Raw genomic sequence first — 18,684 nt, forward strand, 5'->3', positions numbered from 1 at the left:
TCTCTAAGGGCCTTTGCATGAGCTATCTGATGACTAAAAATGGCTCAGATGGCTGGAAAGAAAGATGTTCACAGAGGTCCCAGTAACTCTTATTTAATGTCACTAAAGAGGCATGATAACATAGTGGAGCCCTTGTTCTAGCAGTGCAGTGGTTCTGAAGTGGGCAAAGGTAATTAATGCCCAAAGGATTATCACCATGACCTGCATTGCATCAGCCTCCTGTGGGTCCAGGGCCGCCACGCCTCTCCCCATCCTTTCTGCTTAATGCTCTTCCCATCAGCGTGGCTTTGGAAGAAGTCACAAAGGGCTGAGATTCCCTGCTGCCTCTCTTATCAAGTGTGGGTGTCTGTTATGAAAATAGGCAGCGTGGCAAAGTAGCAGAACCACTATTTTCAGAATGGGCAGTGGCAGTGTCAGTTTTCAAGGAGCTGGCTGGACTTTTCCTAAGGTGACCAGTTATGAGTGTCACTGTAGTGGGTATTGTAGGCTGCCCCTGGATTGAAAGTCATTTGCAAATAGAAGGTTCCCTCTCCTCTAGATATGTATATATAGCTATATAGATATCTATATTAATTTTAAGATTTTTTCTTTCTTTCCATTTTCTTCTCAGAGTTATAGTCAATAAGGAAGTAGCATAGGAAGGGCCCAGGCATTAGCAACCATTAAAATTCAGTTCAACAGGAATTACAGGTATTCCACCTTGAGTGGGTTACTTAGCCTCTGGGCCTCAGTTTCCTTCCCCGTAAAAGGTGGATAATGTTTGCCCTGCAGTCTTGCTATATTGCCAGAACAAGGCTTTAAGTCTTGCTCACGATTTTAAGGATAGGTGCCAAAAGAGTCTGTTGTCAAGGATACAGTTCCCATTAAAGATAAATTCACTTAGAGGTACCATTAGCTTCTGTGTGATTTCTGCCCAGTTCAGGAAGAATTTATAATGTTACAGAGTCTTATAAGAAAATCCTTATTTGCTGAGCCCTCTTCTCAACCAGGTTGTGACCTTAGGCTTCTGTGTTCATCCTTTGCAGAGACTAGCGTTAGCAAGAATCTTGCTAAGCCAGTTTAGAGAGAATTCCCCACCCTTGACATCTGATCCCTTTGGCCAACCATGCTTTCAGCAAGAATCTTGTTAAGTGGTTTAGCAGAAATCCCCCTTCCCTTGATGTCTCCGTTTAGTAATTTTACATCCAGTGACACGCCTGCCTCCCCTCAGCCCACTCCTTGGCTATGTATCTCTACTTGTTCCGGTTGTATTTGAATTTGTGTCCCATCTCTCCATCCTATTGCAGTACTCTTGACTCCCATCACAAAAGTCCTGCATAAAGTCTTCTTGCCATTTTAAGAAGTGTCAGAATAACTGTTTCTTTCACACAGATAAAAGTCTAACTATCAAGGTTTCTAAAAGAGGCTAACACTTATATGGTGCTTAATATGTGCCAAGATGATGTTTGTTCTAAATGCCAAATCTATTCCTCATGACAACTCAATGAGGCAGTACTATTGTTATCCTCAGTTTATAGATTAAACTGGGGCCCTGAGAGGTCAAGTTCCTTGCCCAAGCACACAGAGCTAGAGCTAGGTAGTAGAACTGATATTCTAATCCAAGGAGTCTGCCCCAGAATCCATGTTCTTAAACACAATGTCAGACTGCCCTCAGAGGCATGAAAATTAGAGTGGGAAGTCTACCCTGTCAGTACTCTTCGAGCAAGGTATTCAAACCCAGCTGCACACACAACTCCAGGTGAGTAGTGTTAACAAGTGAAGCAGGACTTGTGGGGAATGGGTCACTTAGAGAGTCCACACCACCGAGCAGTGGAGTGGGGAAGGGGAACAGTCTTTCTCAGCTCCACCTAGTTGTGGCCATCTGGAAATGCAAACCTTGCAATATTTAAATAGAAGCAAGAAAGATCTGGATTTTTATGAAAGAGCTCTTCAATTCAAAAGAAAAAGAAAGGGAAGGGGAGAGGGAAAGGAAAGGGAAAGAGTTCAATCATTATGAAAAACAGTGTGGCGATGCCTCAAAGACCTAGAAACAGAACTACCATTCAACTCAGCAATCCCATTACTGGGTACATACCAAAGGAATAGAAATCATTCTGTCATAAAGACACATGCATGTGTATGTTCATCACAGCACTATTCACAATAGCAAAGACAAGAATCAACCTAAATGCCCAACAATGATAGACCAGATAAAGAACATGTGATACATATATACCATGGAATACTATGCAGCCATAAAAACAGAATGAGTTCATGTCCTTTGCAGGAAGGTGGATGGAGCTGGAGGCCATTATCCTTAGCAAGCTGATTCAGGAACAGAAAATCAAATACTGCATGTCCTCTTTTAAGTGGAGGCTAAATGATGAGAACACATGGACACACAGAGGAGAATAATCAACACTGGGGCCTATCAGAGGGTGAAGGATGGGAGGCGGAGAGGGTGAGAAAAAACTAACTAATGGGTACTAGGCTTAATACCTGGGTGATGAAATGATCTGTGCAGCAAGGCCCTGTGACAGGAGTTTACCTATATAACAAACCTGCACATTTACCCCTGAACCTAAAAATAAGTTTAAAAAAAGAGAAAGGAGGAAAAGAAAGGGATGGGAAAGGGGAAAGGAAAGAGGAAGAGAAGGAAGAAGGAAAACCATGCAGGACATACACTAGACACACACACACACACACACACACACACACAGTAATGCAATCACACCCTTCTGTAGAAGGGACTCATTCAGTCTGGGGACCACCCATTTGCACTTCATTTTTAGTGCAAGTTATTAAATTTTGTTATCATAATGGACTCTGGTTGATGATAAAGACACACATACTCCCCACTCCAAACCAACAAGTAATTATACTTTTTAAATGTCCAATTTGTCTGACCTACTGGAACCTATAGATTTCTCCCATTTAGTGAGGGAGGGAAGGAGTGTTGGTTCAGAGCTTGGGTGAGTCTTCTGGGCTCGGGGAGATGCGGTGACAATTCCATTAGCAGACAGGTTGGAGAGTAATGTTGATTTGTTATCTATGCATAAATCCAGAGATTTCAAGTGCTAGGTGTTAGCCAAGCAATGTGGTGGTTTTTCTTCTTAATCTTCAATTGATGGACAATTAAACCTCTATCAGCAAAGCAAATGAAAGAGAACACCCTTTCAAAGTTAAACAGCTGTGTGTTGGAAATAAAAGTAAATGCAATGGACTTCTGAGACTTTTATGAAGTCATCTTCATCTAAATCTTTTAACTTTCAGTTGCCGAACTTTGAGCTGTTCATATTTTATAGCCTTCTTTGGCAAACTAGCTTCCTTGGCACCAGCCTTACAACACAGGAGATATTCTGTCTTCCTGTCTTTATGAGACCTTCCAACTTTTCACAGCAGGTGCCCAGCGTTCTTGGTTTTAATCATCTAAACCTGGACTACAGATACGTAAAGTTTAATAAGTAAGATAACACCATTTTCTCACTTCCAAAAGCACTCTTTTACATTGTGTTTTTATTAACCTTTCATGCCATGGATTAAGTTTTCCTGTAAGTTTGACATTTGACAGAGCTGCAATAATGGGCATGTTGGAGGGTAACAGGATCAATTAACAAGTTTTTATGCACAAGACCCTGCACTGTGCCCTGTGGAGTCAACAAAAGAATCAACAGGTTTCTTTATTTTCCTTCTGGGGCTTGACGTGTTTTTGGAGAAATGAGGCATTTATGTAAGTAACAATGGTGCAAAAACAGTGCCTGAAAAGAATAATACAAAGGACACAGATGACCAACCAACCTGTGGGAGTTTTTTTTTTGTTTGTTTCTTTTTTTGTTTTTTTTTTTTTTTTTTTTTTTTTTTGAGAAACTTCATGACTTGAAGGGCCGGGCGCGGTGGCTCAAGCCTGTAATCCCAGCACTGTGGGAGGCCGAGGCGGGTGGATCACGAGGTCAAGAGATCGAGACCATCCTGGTCAACATGGTGAAACCCCGTCTCTACTAAAAATACAAAAAATTAGCTGGGCATGGTGGCGCGTGTCTGTAATCCCAGCGACTCAGGAGGCTGAGGCAGGAGAATTGCCTGAACCCAGGAGGCGGAGGTTGCGGTGAGCCGAGATCGTGCCATTGCACTCCAGCCTGGGTAACAAGAGCAAAACTCTGTCTCAAAAAAAAAAAAAAAAAAAAAAGACTTTAAAGGGCTTCAGAAAAAAATGAGATTTAAGTGGGGCCTTGGAGAATGGGTAGGCTTTTTGAGGATGAGGAGGGCAGACAGTGGGAGGAAAAGTATAATAAATACAAATGCAAAAGACAGTGAAAGACTGTCTGGGGCACAGCAAGTGATTTTGCAACAGAATACTGGCGTAAGGAAGAAATAGAATAGAAACCTAGAGAAATGGTTTGAGCAGAAAGCAGTTCAGACCAGGGATGGGAAAATATTAAACCCATTGATATAAAGAATGAAGTTAGAAGGAAGAGCTTGTTTAGAGGAGAAAATACATTCCATTTATTGTTAGATTTTATGTAATAGTAAATCAGCTGCATTACATTGAACTAAAAGATAAAATTCTGTATTTTCAAAACCTGAGCCCAGCTGGATTTGATTTTGCCTTATTTTGACACTTCGTAGCCTGAGTGAAGATTCAACAGTTTGATGTATTATTCATCGTGTGCAAAGAAGTGGAATCCTTGAATTTTGGAGCTGGAAGTATCCTTAGATATTATTTAATTGATTTTGCCAATGAGTTAGTTTGGGGTTCAGAAAGATTAAGTGATTAGCCTGAGGTAACATGGCTTATTAATGATAAATATTAAAACACAGTCATCCACTAATTTCAGATCCATTGCTTTATCCACATGACCTAATGTTTAGTTATCCTTTCTAAAAAATGCATACAGGCCACATGCATGGGCTTACACCTATAATCCTAGCACTTTCAGAAACTGAGGCAGGAGGATGATTTGAGTCCAGGAGTTCAAGACTAGCCTGGGCAAGACCCTGTCTCTACAAAAAAAAAAAAAAAAAAAAAAAAAAAAATTAAAAATTAGCTGAGCATGGTGGCATGCACCTGTAGTCCCAGCTACCTGGGAGGCTGCGGTGGGAAGATAGCTTGAGCCTGGGATGTTGAGGCTGCAGTGAGCCATGACTGTATTCCTAAACTACAGCCTAGGTGACAGAGCAAGACCCTGTGTGAAAAGAAAAAAAATATTTATACATAAACACACGCATACAATTTTACATAATCATATGCCCTAAATAATATCAGATTTTTTAGATTCAACATTTCTCCACCTTTGGGTACTTTCATCTCCCCTTTTGTCCCCAACTTATCACTCCCCCTGTATTTAACGCCTAATATGTCTCATGCCAAATGTTTTTAGAATTTATGTAATTGTACACAAACGTATCTGTGTGTGTGTGCATGTCTGTGTGCATACATATGTAGTGTTTTACATCATTGTTTTACAAAAATGAAAATGCATATACTGTTTTCTGAACCTTTTCTCATTCAGTCATATCTTGAGAAAATCTCTTCCATGTGAAAAGTTACAGCCAAATTATTTACTTTACTGGTTGCATAATATTCTGTAGTTGACGTATGTCATGACTTATCCTATCATTCCCCCTATTTATAAAGACCAGTCTGTTTTTCTTCTACAGATAGTACTTCAGGAAACATCCCTGTATTCATATATGCTGGTGTTTTCATTTCTGTTGATAGAGTTGGTATCACTGGGTCGAGGAAATGTGTATTTTTCATTTTAGAAACTAAACTGCCTCCATAAGAAAACTGTAACTATACATATTTATTTGCACCTACAAAATCAAAATACTTTTGCTAGGTCTCCCTAGGCCTTACTATTGAAAGTCTATTTTGTTTAAGTTTTGCAGACGCAATTGGTGTGAAGTAAAATTGTATTGTTACTTTATTTGCATTATTTGACTACAAATGAATTTGATCGTCTTTCCATAAGCTTGATGGTTATTTGAATTTCATACCTTGTAAACTATGTTTTTATATTCATAATCCATGTTTTCAATGGGTTATTTAGTCACCTTGTAAATATTTAAGAGCTTCTGCTATATTTTAGGTATTTTTGCCTGTCCTATAGGGTTATACACTTTTTATTTCCCCCAAATATCTTGTATTTTTTATGGCATCTTTTGTCATGCCATCAAATTCAGGTTTCAAATTGTAGTCACCTATGTTTATGTTTTCTCTTACAGTGTATTTGCCTTCTCAGAAAAAGCCTGCTCACCTGTCCCTAGATTACATTTATGATTCCTAGGTTTTCTTATGTGATTTTATTTATTTATTTTCTATTTTAAACTTTAATCCACCTATATCCACCTAGGATTTATTTTTGGAATTGGTAAATATTAAGATCTACTTTTCTTTTCTTCCAGATGAATAAAGTTTGCCAGTTTCTTCTATGAAAGAACTCAGCTTTTCACCACCAAATTGCAATGCCTCTTTTGTCATACATTAAATCCCCGTTTATATTTGGATCTATCCCTAGGTTTCCTATTTCGCATATCTGTTTATGTCTATTTCCATGCTTACGTATTGATTTAATGAGAGTGACTTTACAGGATTTTCTGACATCTGCTACATCAAATTACACCAATAACTTTTGAGGTAGTTAGCAAACTTAGGTAGATACATGAGAAACCTATTTGCTAGACATTAGTAGGATGCAAGTAGAAACTAATATGGCAAAATAATATTTCTGTAATTATAATTGTTTTCAAAACCTTTTTTCCGAAGTCTATTTTTATTTATTTTTTGTTCTCTCCACCAAAGTCTATTTTTATATCAGCAGATATGGGAAGAAAAGTTTTTAATATGCTCTTATAAAAATGACAGTTTGGTATTTTTTTCAATCCTTAAGTGACATACTGTATTAATGATGCTGTTTCCTTGATTCACAGACTGGCTCTTCAGAGGAATAAACCCTGACCGTGTCAATACTCTGAGCCCTGACTGCATCACTCCTCCCCCACCAGTGGGAACACTACTTAAGAGAGAGCTCTGGAGTGCTCCTGAAGAGAAATTCCATGGGGACTGTACCTGACCCTCTGAGATCAGCTAAAACTTCCTTGATTGCAGCTTCCGGAAAAGAAGAGGATCTAGGAGAGCTGCAGGCTGCCTCACCTCAGCATCCACCAGCTCTCCTGTGTAAGAATGCCAATGGCTTTTCTGGTACCCCTGCAGAAGAAGACCTCAGCCTCAGGGCAGCTGCTGAAGCCCTGATGCAGGCTTGTGAACATGAGACCACCCAGCCAGATATGTCTTCTCCTGGTGTCTTCAATGAAGTGGAGAAAGCTTCTGCCACATTCAACTCTCCAGGCAATCCCCAGCTGCCAGGGAGCAACCAGCCTGCGGCACCAGCTGCAAGTTCTGCAGCAGAAAGGGATCTTATACATACACCAATGACAATGCCAGCCAATCAGCACACCCACCAGTCCATCCCAGGTGATCAGCCCAATGCCATCACCTCTTCCACGCCTGAAGATTCCCTGATGAGATCACAGAGAACCTCAAATAGAGAGCAATCTGAGAAACCAAGTTGTCCTGTGGGAGACATCCTCAGTAGCAGCAAAGATCAGGTGTCCTGTGAATTTCCTTCTCCAGAAGCAATCCAGGGAACAGTGCAGACTCCAGTGACAGCAGCCAGGGTGGTCAGTCATTCATCCTCTCCTGCAGGCGGACCTGAACAGGAAAGGCAGGGAGCCAACTTTGACTCTGAAATGAGATCCTATAAACCTCTAACTAGAGAATCTGGATGTTCAGAGAACACGCAGCCCTCTGTCACTGCCTCAGGCCCCCAGGGCACAACTTCAGTGACACCTCAACCATCCCCTGTCACTAGCAAACCTTCGGCATGCCCTCCAGGTCCAGGGAAGGTGCTGCTCCCAGCACAGCATCAGATGTCAAGGTTCAAAGAAGCCAGTACTATGACCAACCAAACTGAAAGTGAGATCAAGGAAGCTCCCAGCAGGGCTTGGCAAGATGCAGAGGTACAGGCAGTGGCAAGTGTGGAGAGCAGATCGGTCTCCACCAGCCCCAGTATCCTCACTGCATTCCTGAAGGAAAGCCCTGCCCCTGAGCATTTTGAGCAAGAGCAGCTGCGTGTCATTTGCCACAGCAGTGGGAGCCACACATTGGAGCTCTCTGATAGCATGCTAGCCCCCCAGGAATCCCGTCAGTGCCCTGCCATCATGCCACGGGTACACATTCAGGAAGCAGCAACTGTTTCTACAGCCTTCCAACAGGAAAATAAACTAGTGAGCCTACCAGATGAGGTCCTTAAAACCTCATCAATCAGTCTGGCCTCCAGTAATGCCCAGGATACATTTAAAGAAGATGGGAGGTTAGCAGGAATGAGTCCAATGAGGGAAGAATCAACTTCTAAAAAGCTTGCAGGTACTAATTCTAGCTCCCTGAAATCTAGCCCCCTTGACCAGATTTCTGTCAGTGCATGCAGTCAAGCTGAAACAAGTTATGGATTGGGAAAATTTGAAACCATGCAGTCTGAGTTTGCAGAGAAGACCACAAATGGCCACAAAACAGAGTCAGGTTGCAAACTATCTGACTCTTGTGGCTTTACCGGCAAAGCTGACCATTCTGGAAGCTTGGAGCCCACGAATAAAGGAGATGCAAGGGAAAAGAAGCCTGCATCTCCTCAGATAGTAAAAGAAAAAGAGTCCACTGGCACCGAAACCCCGGAAGCCAAAACCCGGCTGCTCAATCCTAAATCTCAAGAAAGTGGAGGCACAGAATCAGCTGCTAATCCTACACCCTCCCCAATTAGGAACAACCAGGAGAGTACCTTAGAAGAAGACAGACAGACCAAGACAGCCACAAGCCTGAGCCTGCCGTCTGATCCCATGAGTGACTCCAGCCCAGGTTCGAGCAAGAAGACACCATCTCGCTCCGTCAAAGCCAGCCCCCGCAGGCCCAGCCGCGTCAGCGAGTTCCTCAAGGAGCAGAAGTTAAATGTGACAGCAGCTGCTGCTCAGGTGGGACTCACTTCGGGAGAGAAGAAAAAGCAGCTTGGCGCGGACTCTAAGCTCCAGCTGAAACAGTCCAAGCGTGTCAGGGACGTGGTGTGGGATGAGCAGGGAATGACCTGGGAAGTGTATGGTGCTTCCTTGGATGCAGAGTCCCTGGGAATCGCAATCCAGAACCATTTACAAAGACAAATCAGGGAACATGAGAAATTAATCAAAACTCAAAATAGCCAGACCCGGAGATCCATCTCCTCAGATACTTCTTCAAATAAGAAGCTCAAAGGAAGGCAGCACAGTGTTTTCCAGGCCATGCTGCAGAACTTCCGACGCCCCAACTGCTGCGTCCGTCCTGCCCCTTCTTCTGTGTTAGACTGAAAGGAAATATTTATGGGAGTTTTTGTATAAATTTATGGTATTCACATGTGTCCCTCTGTGTCAAAGCTTGCTTAGTTGTTTTTTTTTTTTTTTTTTTTTTTTTTTTTTTTGCAAGACCAGGAAGGAAAAGCAAGTATTCACTGTAAGAAATTGCTATTAAAAATTGACCTAGAGCTCTATAAACAAAAATGTCATTTCAATTTGAAAGAAGGAACAAGAGAAGAGAAACATGCTTCACTGAAGGTTTGCAATCTTAATTAATTGAAAAGAATACTCACTGGGTTTTTAAAAATATGATGTTGCTCATAGAGAGAGCATTATTATTATATTATTATACATGTATCATTTTGTATTACTGCCTCAGTTAATCACACAATAGTATTTCCATTAAAATCCCTGCTTCATATTGGAAGTAGCAAAAACACTATTGGCAAAAAACATTGTTATAATTTCTAGTTCTATTGCAATAATAATACTGTAACCACACAAATTTTAAATAGATGATAAGAATCATAAAAAATTGAGAAAAAATTTGATTCATTCCTAGGCCAGATAACATTAAATATACCAACTGTGATTTAATGTTTGTAAACATCTGCAGACAACCTTTGTATAAACCTTCTTACAGCTGTTAATAAATATAAGAAAGTTACATTAGGAATATTAGCTAAGCTTTTGAATGTGAAAACTGCCTACGTTAAACATGGATTTATATAGACACATTTTCCTGCACTGAAGGCAAGGTGCATCTTTGTGATTCTGACCAGACATATTCATATTTTCTTGCCCTAGAGGAAGTACATGGGACTGAATTCTTGAAAGAGTCATCGAATTAGGGATAATACTAAATTGATATTGTACAAGTGTTCTCCAGTGATATTCTACTGAGGATGCTAAGATTCTGGTAAGGAACTATAAATAGCAGATTACCAAACACTGCTTTTTCTGTGATGATAAAAACCTCATAAGTAACAAAAACAATGTTTAATTTAGACTTCTGTAAACAGGATGCAATTTGTGATTATTTTTAATTTCGTGCAGTAACTTCCAATAGCAAATGTAGTCAACACCAAATTAGAACGTGAGCTCCTTTTCAGTTTTTGTACATAGACTATCATCTAATTGCTTAAGTGTATACTCTGGAGTAAAAAGGTAACTTCAGCAAGCTTATTGATTTTAAGAGAAATATCCTTCATATTCTTCAAACCCAATGAAAGAAGAGGCCTTTACAAAAACATGACTTGTGTTTTGGGTGGAATATGCTCCTTGGGAACATAGGCACCTGTCTGACCTCAGACCTCACGTGTCTCCAGAAGAGAAGCATGTTCCAAGACACACGAGTATCCTCAAAGGCACTGGCCTGGATGAGCAGCAGTGGCTTGAGGGGGTAGTGTGGAAAGAAGGAACGAACAACAGCCCTGGGAAGGCTTCCCTTCCTGCAGACGTTGTTGGGAGAGTGCTGATCTCCATTTGGCATTTAGAAAACCAGACTTAGACGCTGGAGAGGCACCAATTGCCTTCTCTGAACTCATTCCCCATGATGAGCTAGAAAAGAGTACCTAACCATGAGTATTCTCTCCAGAGACTCATGTGTCCCATGGGTACAGTCAATTGACACTATCTGTTCTGGCTTTTTTCACTTTAATTCTGCTTTGCACATTCTGAACATATGCAGGGAAAAAAATCATTCCTGAACTTGAACAGCACAAACTACACCCGGCACAACCTAAATTAATAAAAAGACTTTGATTTATTTTGAAGCAATTTAACTGTAGACAAAGCTTGCATTCGTGAACCAGTATTCTCAGAGCCTGAGAGTTGTTATAGTTGTTCTATTTGGAACTTAGGAGGAATTTTTTAATAAGGCACATTTTTCAGTTTCTTACTCATTGGTATCTATTAAGAATACTATGTAATGTCAAAATTGCCATCAAATTACCAAGCAAATTACTATTAATGATTAGAGATTTAGCCTAAACTTCTCTGCTTGGGCCTTACATACCCATTTGTAGCCGTGTTTGTGTCACTTCTGTCTTGGATGCCTCTGCCAGAACATAAACCTCTCTGCTGGCTTCCGCTCACTGGCGTCTCCCTCCCACGTGGGCATACATGCTGCGTATACACAGAGTACAGCCTGTGTACACAGTAGCAGCTGTCAACAATGCCTAGTCCAGATGGGTGGGCCCCAGGTAATCCTCTGCTGTGAAGTGGCTAGAACGGGCTGTCCCTGCATTAAAATAGGCAAGAAAAAGGAATTTCGCATCTGGTAATAATATTTATTTTCACAACTTTAGAATAACCACATGATTTGTAAACAGTTAAATGAGGCAGAGGCCTGACAGAGTTGTAGACATTTGTCTCACATTAAATATATCAGAATTGCTAGATTTGCTGTTGTGGTTATGCCACTCAAAACTTTAAGAAAATTTGTTTAATGCACTAAGTTTAACTGGTTTTCTTTGGTGCTAGAACCAAATTCTTTACTTCTACAACACTCAAAAAATTATCACAAAATATTACAAAATATTGTTTGTTTTGTTGCTCATTAAATCCTATAGAACTAACAGCTTTTAAGGACAATAACAGAAATATATCTTCAGATGGATAAATAAGATAGGGACCTATTCAAGACAGCAGCATTTTTATATTGTGATACCTACCCTAAGTTACTCTCACAATAAAACCTTATTTAAGAATTTTCCTTCACATCAATCTGTGACATAGCATTAGGTGTTTAGTATTTCTTACTTGTGAAACCTAAGGTTCATTCAAAAATTAAGTTGCAAGACAGTTTTTATGGCAGACTCTTTGAACTTGCTCAGTTTTTTCCTTACTTTACCTGCATGACACACTTTGGGTTGAAAGTTATTTGGTTTTACCCTTCATTTCTTTTAGATATAATTTGGTTCTTTTTCATGCATTTTTATTTTTGAAATATAGAGAGGAAATATTTTATTAAATCAAGAAATAAGAAACATTCCTTAAACCAGTAGTAAAAAGATGAACTCCATGCCTGAAAGACAGTTCAACATTTAAAATATTAAGATGCTATACCAATTAACAAGTGAATACTAAAAATTTTGAATTTAAAGGTTGATTGATTGTTCTATTTTTATGATCATGAGAAAAATGTCACAGCTTCAGCTGTCATGTTTATCTTGAATGCTTTTCTAATTATGTGTTTCTGGATTATTGACTTTGAATACTACCGACCAACTACTTTACATAGAGTAAAATACTGATTAACCTTTGTGCTTTGGGTCAGTGGCAAAAGTTGAACACCCTGTTAAGTCAAGGTTAACCAGAAACCTTTTTGTTCGCGTCTGAAATGAAATATTTATAAAATGTGTTAGTATGTTTCCTACCTTGATAAGTTCACCTATATTGAATGTAATTTGATCTTTGATAATTTTTTTAATCTTGAGAATTCTCTGATACTGTTTTGAATATCAGTGTTCATTGTGTTATAAGTTTAAACATCAAAATTGAAATAAATTGGACTGAATATGCATGTGTAACATATACCTTAGAGGCTGGATTTCGGAATCAAATTAATAGGAGCTTGCTGTCTTAAAGCAGAAAGCAGAAGAGGAAAATAGCATTCGTTTGTATTCCAGCATATTGAGGTTTCGCCGTTCCTAGCTTATACTAATGTTTTTTCCTCTCATTTCTGGGAGTGCCTGTCATTCTGGGAATCCCTGTATATATCATACCAAGAACAGAGTATGATGTGACTTTCAAATGTGTTTACAGAGGATACATGCAAGTGTGCTGTTAATATAAATTGTTTGGCCTTTGCTGCATTGACTTTGTTGCTGTTTTGCTGCCGAAATGTGAGAAATGTGTGTCTTCTCTTCCTCCTATATATTGTGCCAAATGTTTAAAATTTTGTCTACTTCTAGTAACACATAATTCACCATATCCCTTGTCTACTTTTATGAATCAGTATAAGGAAAAACAATACATTAGGATAAGGTTTGCACATATGTATATGTGTTTTTATTGAAAACTGGGGACTTGTAGCCTTGTGTAGACCTCTACCTGCCTGATTTACTAATTATCTCTAATGCTGTCATGAAGATGATGCTGTTTACTCTCTCCTGCTTTGTTCTAGTGGTGTTTGAGAAATAAGACCTGTGAATTTCCCTTTGTGATAGAACAGTGAACTCAGCAGTATCTTGGATAAGTGAGCCGACTACCTTGTCCCCACACCGTTTTTGTCTATATGGTGAATTCAGAAGTCAATCGTCCCCTTCTTTGTTTGTTATTTTACATATGTATCTGAGCATTTTGTTTGCTGCTAGCAATGCTTCTTGATGTTGTGCGTGGCCCTTTGTGGTTGATTCTCTCCAAATTTGGGTCAGCTGCTGCCACCTGGCAAATAACAGGCAATATGCTGAATCTCCTGTCCATCCTTGTAACGATATCCTTCTTAATGAAATTCTTCAACTGGCTGAGTAATTACTAATGTCATCTGTGCAGATACATGGGCTTAAGGATGTCTACAATATTTTAGACCTTTTTGCAAACAGGGGAGAAAATGGTCTTGTAAATACTGAAACAGATTTCCGTGAACTTTATCCTACTCTTGGAAAGAAAACAATTCTCCTTGGCTGCAGAAATCAAATAAGCTTGGGTTGCAATGACCAAGAACATAACTGAAGATTGATTGAAGTGGAAAAATTCTGTCTCCCAAGTGATCAGTGACATCTGCCAGAGGTCATTACAGCTATTTTTACTGTGAACAGTCACCAGCTAAACTACTCACTTTCCACAACCAAATAACCTCTCTCAAAGTAAATCCAGTACATCTGTATATATGTGTAGATAGCAGCAACAAATAATCCTGAAACATTACTTTTGGCTATTGAGTAAATCAAAGTGATGATAATTATAAAGAACATTCAAATAACCATGGACCTTGGTGAAATGACTTGTGGTGGCCAGAATGGTGCAACAAGGTGTAATTTACAAGTTTTTTTTAAGACCCAAGTATCTCAGATACTTATCATGAGAATAAAGACTGTTGAATATGAAATTAAAGCCAAGCAATAATGTGCCAAAAAGAGGCAGTTATACCAGCAAATGCATCTATTATGGGCACACCTTTATATAATGATGGTTTGCTTTATGAAGACTGACTGTAACCCACAGGACAAAATAAGTGAAGGCATAGTTTCTGCTTTCTTCCTAGAAAAACTTGTTTGGAAGCTTCATAAGGAAGTACAACACTAGTGATCATTTGTAAGAATACAGTTGGCATCCCTGTTTTTGTGCTAGCCAAGACAAAAGAGGAACCACTCAAAGTCTTGCTGGCTTAAAACTCAAGACAGCTCCAACCAGAAGTTTTGTTGAAATGGAGACTTTAAACTTATGGTAATTACTCTTTCTGGACACTAGCATGTAGAAAGCAATTCAATTAACTCTGCCCAGAGGATTACCAGCTTTAGCTGTGAAAAAAAAATGGGCTCCCCGATGTAAAATCACTAAAACATGAGTACTTGTATCCAAAGAGGCTTCAAATGATGCCTTACAGAAAATGATGTTCCAGATGAGCACTTCTAAATGGTAACTCTTTATCAAGTATCTTTCTGATCCAAGCTCAAAATTAATTGGCTGCAAAATAGTAGGAATAAAAATCTCGTATTTTACACTTTAGAAAAAGATACTGATGATCAACCAGCGTGGTGATAATTATGATTGGATACCCCAGTGATTTAAACAAGTTAAAAAGAATTAAATGGGAGAGAAATGCTAACAACTTTCTTGATCTCTTAACTAAGACAATGTCATCCATTTATTTCTGAGGCAAAAATTATAGCTTGTTTTTTGACATCGCTGCTAGTGGTGTTGTTTGTTGCTTTAAAAATTGTGTCTCTTTAGAAAAACTCTCTAGCAGTTAAATAATTTTTCCTGATTCATAGCATTGCTTTTAATAACATGTGAAGGCTGTGTATAGAGCAAACTATATAAAATGAGTAGAAAGGGCTTACTCATGTTAATCGGCATCTTTAATGATTTTAGATTCCTTAACATTTATTTTAGATCACTTCTTTAAGTAACTTACTTTTCCTAATGTTTTTCATCATGTCTTAAAATGATGCTGGTATATCAGGAGATTGCAGTATTATAATCATACTCTCCAATCCCTAGAGGAGAGGAAAGAATAATTCTTATTTTAAGGGCCCCTAGAGATATCTTTTATTGAGGTTGAGAAAGGTCAACACAGCCTGAAAACAAGAAAAATATATACTAGCAATTACTAAATTTCTAAATGTGTTTATCTCTGCTGTCCTAATGTGTGAACAATATGTTGTGCATAATACTGTAGCTGGTTGTGGTATGTCAATACATTCTGTGAGTGTGTACAGTCTGAGTGATCAGTTTTCTATTTTTATGTGTAGAAAAAGATAACTTGTTGTATCCCATTTAAAGGCCAATTTCTATCATCAGGTAGGCACATGTACATACGTGAAAAGGCCAACAAAAGTGTCCACATGTATTCAGTAACAGAATTTGTTCTTTTATTTTTGAAGGTCAGAAAGGGCTGTTTGATTTGTTTTGTTTTTTTATCATCTCCTTGAGTAGGTAACATAATTATCACAAAGGCTGAATATAGTAATCAGTACATTGGCATATTATTAAATATGCCAGGGCTAATTAACCATGCCATTAGTCACAGGTAAGGTCAGTTCTTTGACCACTGGGATGATTTACATTCCTCACACATCCTCTCTGTGTTAAGTGTGTGATTAGGATGTACATACTATGGGTGTGATTGTGTACATACCTTGTATGAATTATCTAAATCCTCAAAGCAGTTGCAGGAAAGAGGGAAGATGAAATGGTTGTTCAAAAGCCTCAAAAGGGCTAGTCAATATATAATTTCATTTCTACACATAAAAATGTAAATAGCTTATCCACATATATATGCACACGTAATGCATTTTATTTATACTATTATATTCAAATAAATCGCCAATTAAAACAACTAATTGAAAGCTACATCTTTCCATGACTGCTTTGTTTTACAAATATTAATATTGTATTAGATGCCCCTCGCTTGATGGTGTTACTCCCTCGTAGCAGATTTTGTGCTAAGAAAAATCGGGCTCCCGAGGCATGTGAAACACATACTGTTACCTGAGTAGCTACAGAGAATTAATGCTGTTCCTTAAGCACCTAATTTTATATCTGGAAATGGCAAACAGTGGTGAAAACCAATGAGACTCCTTTTAGACATGTATCAACGTGTTGATTTGCACAAACCAATAAAAGCCTTACATTTTTTGGAGATAGATCCCTAGATTTCAAGCATGTACAATGACTCAAAGTGGATATCATTACAGGCATTCTTCTTTTGAGCTCAGCAAAACTATGTTTACCAACACCAAAGAGAAGTCAAAGATTTAAATGAAAAAAAAAATGCAGATGATGCTAGTGAGATAATAGGATATGAGCAATGAACCCTTGGTGGGGGGCGGGGGGTTCCAGGGCACTTAAATTGCCTCATATTTTGAGTTCCTTAAGATGGACTCAAATAAAAAGTATTCTCAGTAATAGGAGATACTGTGTGGACTAGGTAACGTGTTAGAATCATTAGCTGGCAAGTGTCTCTAGACAAGGTTGGTCAGCTTATCAAAGTTCCAACCAGTGAATTGCTATTGTTCGAATTCATCTCATTTTTTCTCAAAGGAAATGTTCTATTAGGGATCAAAGAGTTTGATCTGGTTATCACAACTAATGCAATTTGACCCTGATTCCTTGACACTAAAAATTATGTTGGTTGGGTATTGGATTGAAAATATGAATGGAGGCCAGGCGCAGTGGCTCATGCCTGTAATCCCAGCACTTTGGGAGGCCAAGACGGGTGGATCACCTGAGGTCAGGAGTTCAAGACCAGCCTGGCCAACATGGCAAAACCCCTGTCTCTATAAAAATACAAAAATTAGCTGGGCATGTGTGCCTGTAATCCCAGCTGCTCAGGAGGCTGAGGCCAGAGAATCGCTTGAACCCAGGAGGCGGAGGTTGCAGTGAGTCAAGATCATGCCATTGCCCTCCAGCCAGGAAGACGGGGCAAGACTCCGTCTACAAAAAGTACCAGAATCACCCTTTGATAGAGAATTCCATCTGGCAAAGTACAAACAACCACTTCTCAGTAGAAAGTTAAGAATAACATTTAAATACATATTCATGTTTTAAAGAATCAATGTGCCATCTTTATATATTAAATAAAAATAAAAATTAACCAGCTATAAGAACACTACAATTACAAATAGAGTGGCAGTGTTTTTTAACTGCTAAAAGTATACATGTTTATAAGTGTAGCATACCGGAAATCTTGATGTTTGTCAATACTTACTGTTGCTTAAAAGATAAATGTGATTATTTTTGAAAGGTGTATATTAATTTAAATAATACCCAGAAAAATGATAACTTTCAATAAGAGAATCAATTATGTGTGTAAATACTCAGCTGAGAAGGATCAAAAGTATAGTATAATATGAAATCACTGAAGACAAAAATATTTAAAATGGAAAGTCCATTTATGAATATATCAATATTAAAATCTAAAGTTATGTTTTTTATAATGTTTATATACAAATGTCATAAATCATTTAAGAAAGTTCTCATCCTCCAGATATTGACCAATAAACTTAACTTCCTAGACAAAAGAAGAAATGTTATAATTCATACAAAGATGGAGAAAGCTTTTGGAATTACATATACTTACACCTTCAATTTGGATTTGATTTTTGAATGGATGCTTAAAATTCCTAAATTCAACTAACGACTTAGTTTTACCCTCAAAAAATTTAGAATATTATTTTTTTGCATCTCACTTTGCATAATAAATGTAATATAGAATACATTTTATTCTGCTTTGTTAATGTTGTTATTGTTTTTTCCACTGCTATTTAAATCATTCTTTTAACCGTGGATATGCAGAATCAGTTGATTTTCCATGTGACACACTTCTGCCAAGAATCTGCTGTGGAACTGGAAGTATTTGCAATGAAAGAACTTTTTTCTTTAATTAAAATAGAATTCCCATAGAATCAACAATGCCTCCTGGTCATCAAAAGCGAGGTTTTTCCTGTACTTGGCACAGCAGAATGTGTGTGTTGTGTGTGTGTTGTTTGGTGAGAGTGATGAGAGCTGAGCATGGTGAAAATACAGGCGGGGCCAAGGTAACAGGGCTGGGTGGGGCTCCAGGGCACTTAGATTGCCTTATTGTCCAGGCTTAGCTGCCTCTTGCCCAGAGCCATCAGGTGTCTGCTGTGTAGTCCAGCCTTTCTGCCTACTCCTGAGAAGATA

General features: G+C 38.7%; 1 protein-coding gene across 4 annotated transcripts in view; it reads left to right on the forward strand.

The window, feature by feature from the left end:
- GPRIN3 (GPRIN family member 3) overlaps window positions 1-18,425 on the forward strand; it is a 69,354-nt gene extending 50,929 nt beyond the window's left edge. For all 4 annotated transcript variants that reach the window (XM_032239618.1, XM_032239620.1, XM_032239619.1 and 1 more), the window contains one exon: window positions 6,910-18,425. In XM_032239618.1, coding sequence (XP_032095509.1) covers window positions 7,036-9,366 — 2,331 coding nt within the window. In that variant the 5' untranslated portion in view covers window positions 6,910-7,035 and the 3' untranslated portion in view covers window positions 9,367-18,425. The remainder of the gene's footprint in view (window positions 1-6,909) is intronic.
- Window positions 18,426-18,684: the final 259 nt, after the last annotated feature.

Source organism: Sapajus apella, unplaced genomic scaffold, assembly GCF_009761245.1.
Source record: "Sapajus apella isolate SASKATOON/1434 unplaced genomic scaffold, GSC_monkey_1.0 scaffold45, whole genome shotgun sequence".
NCBI classification, from domain to species: Eukaryota; Metazoa; Chordata; class Mammalia; order Primates; family Cebidae; genus Sapajus; species Sapajus apella.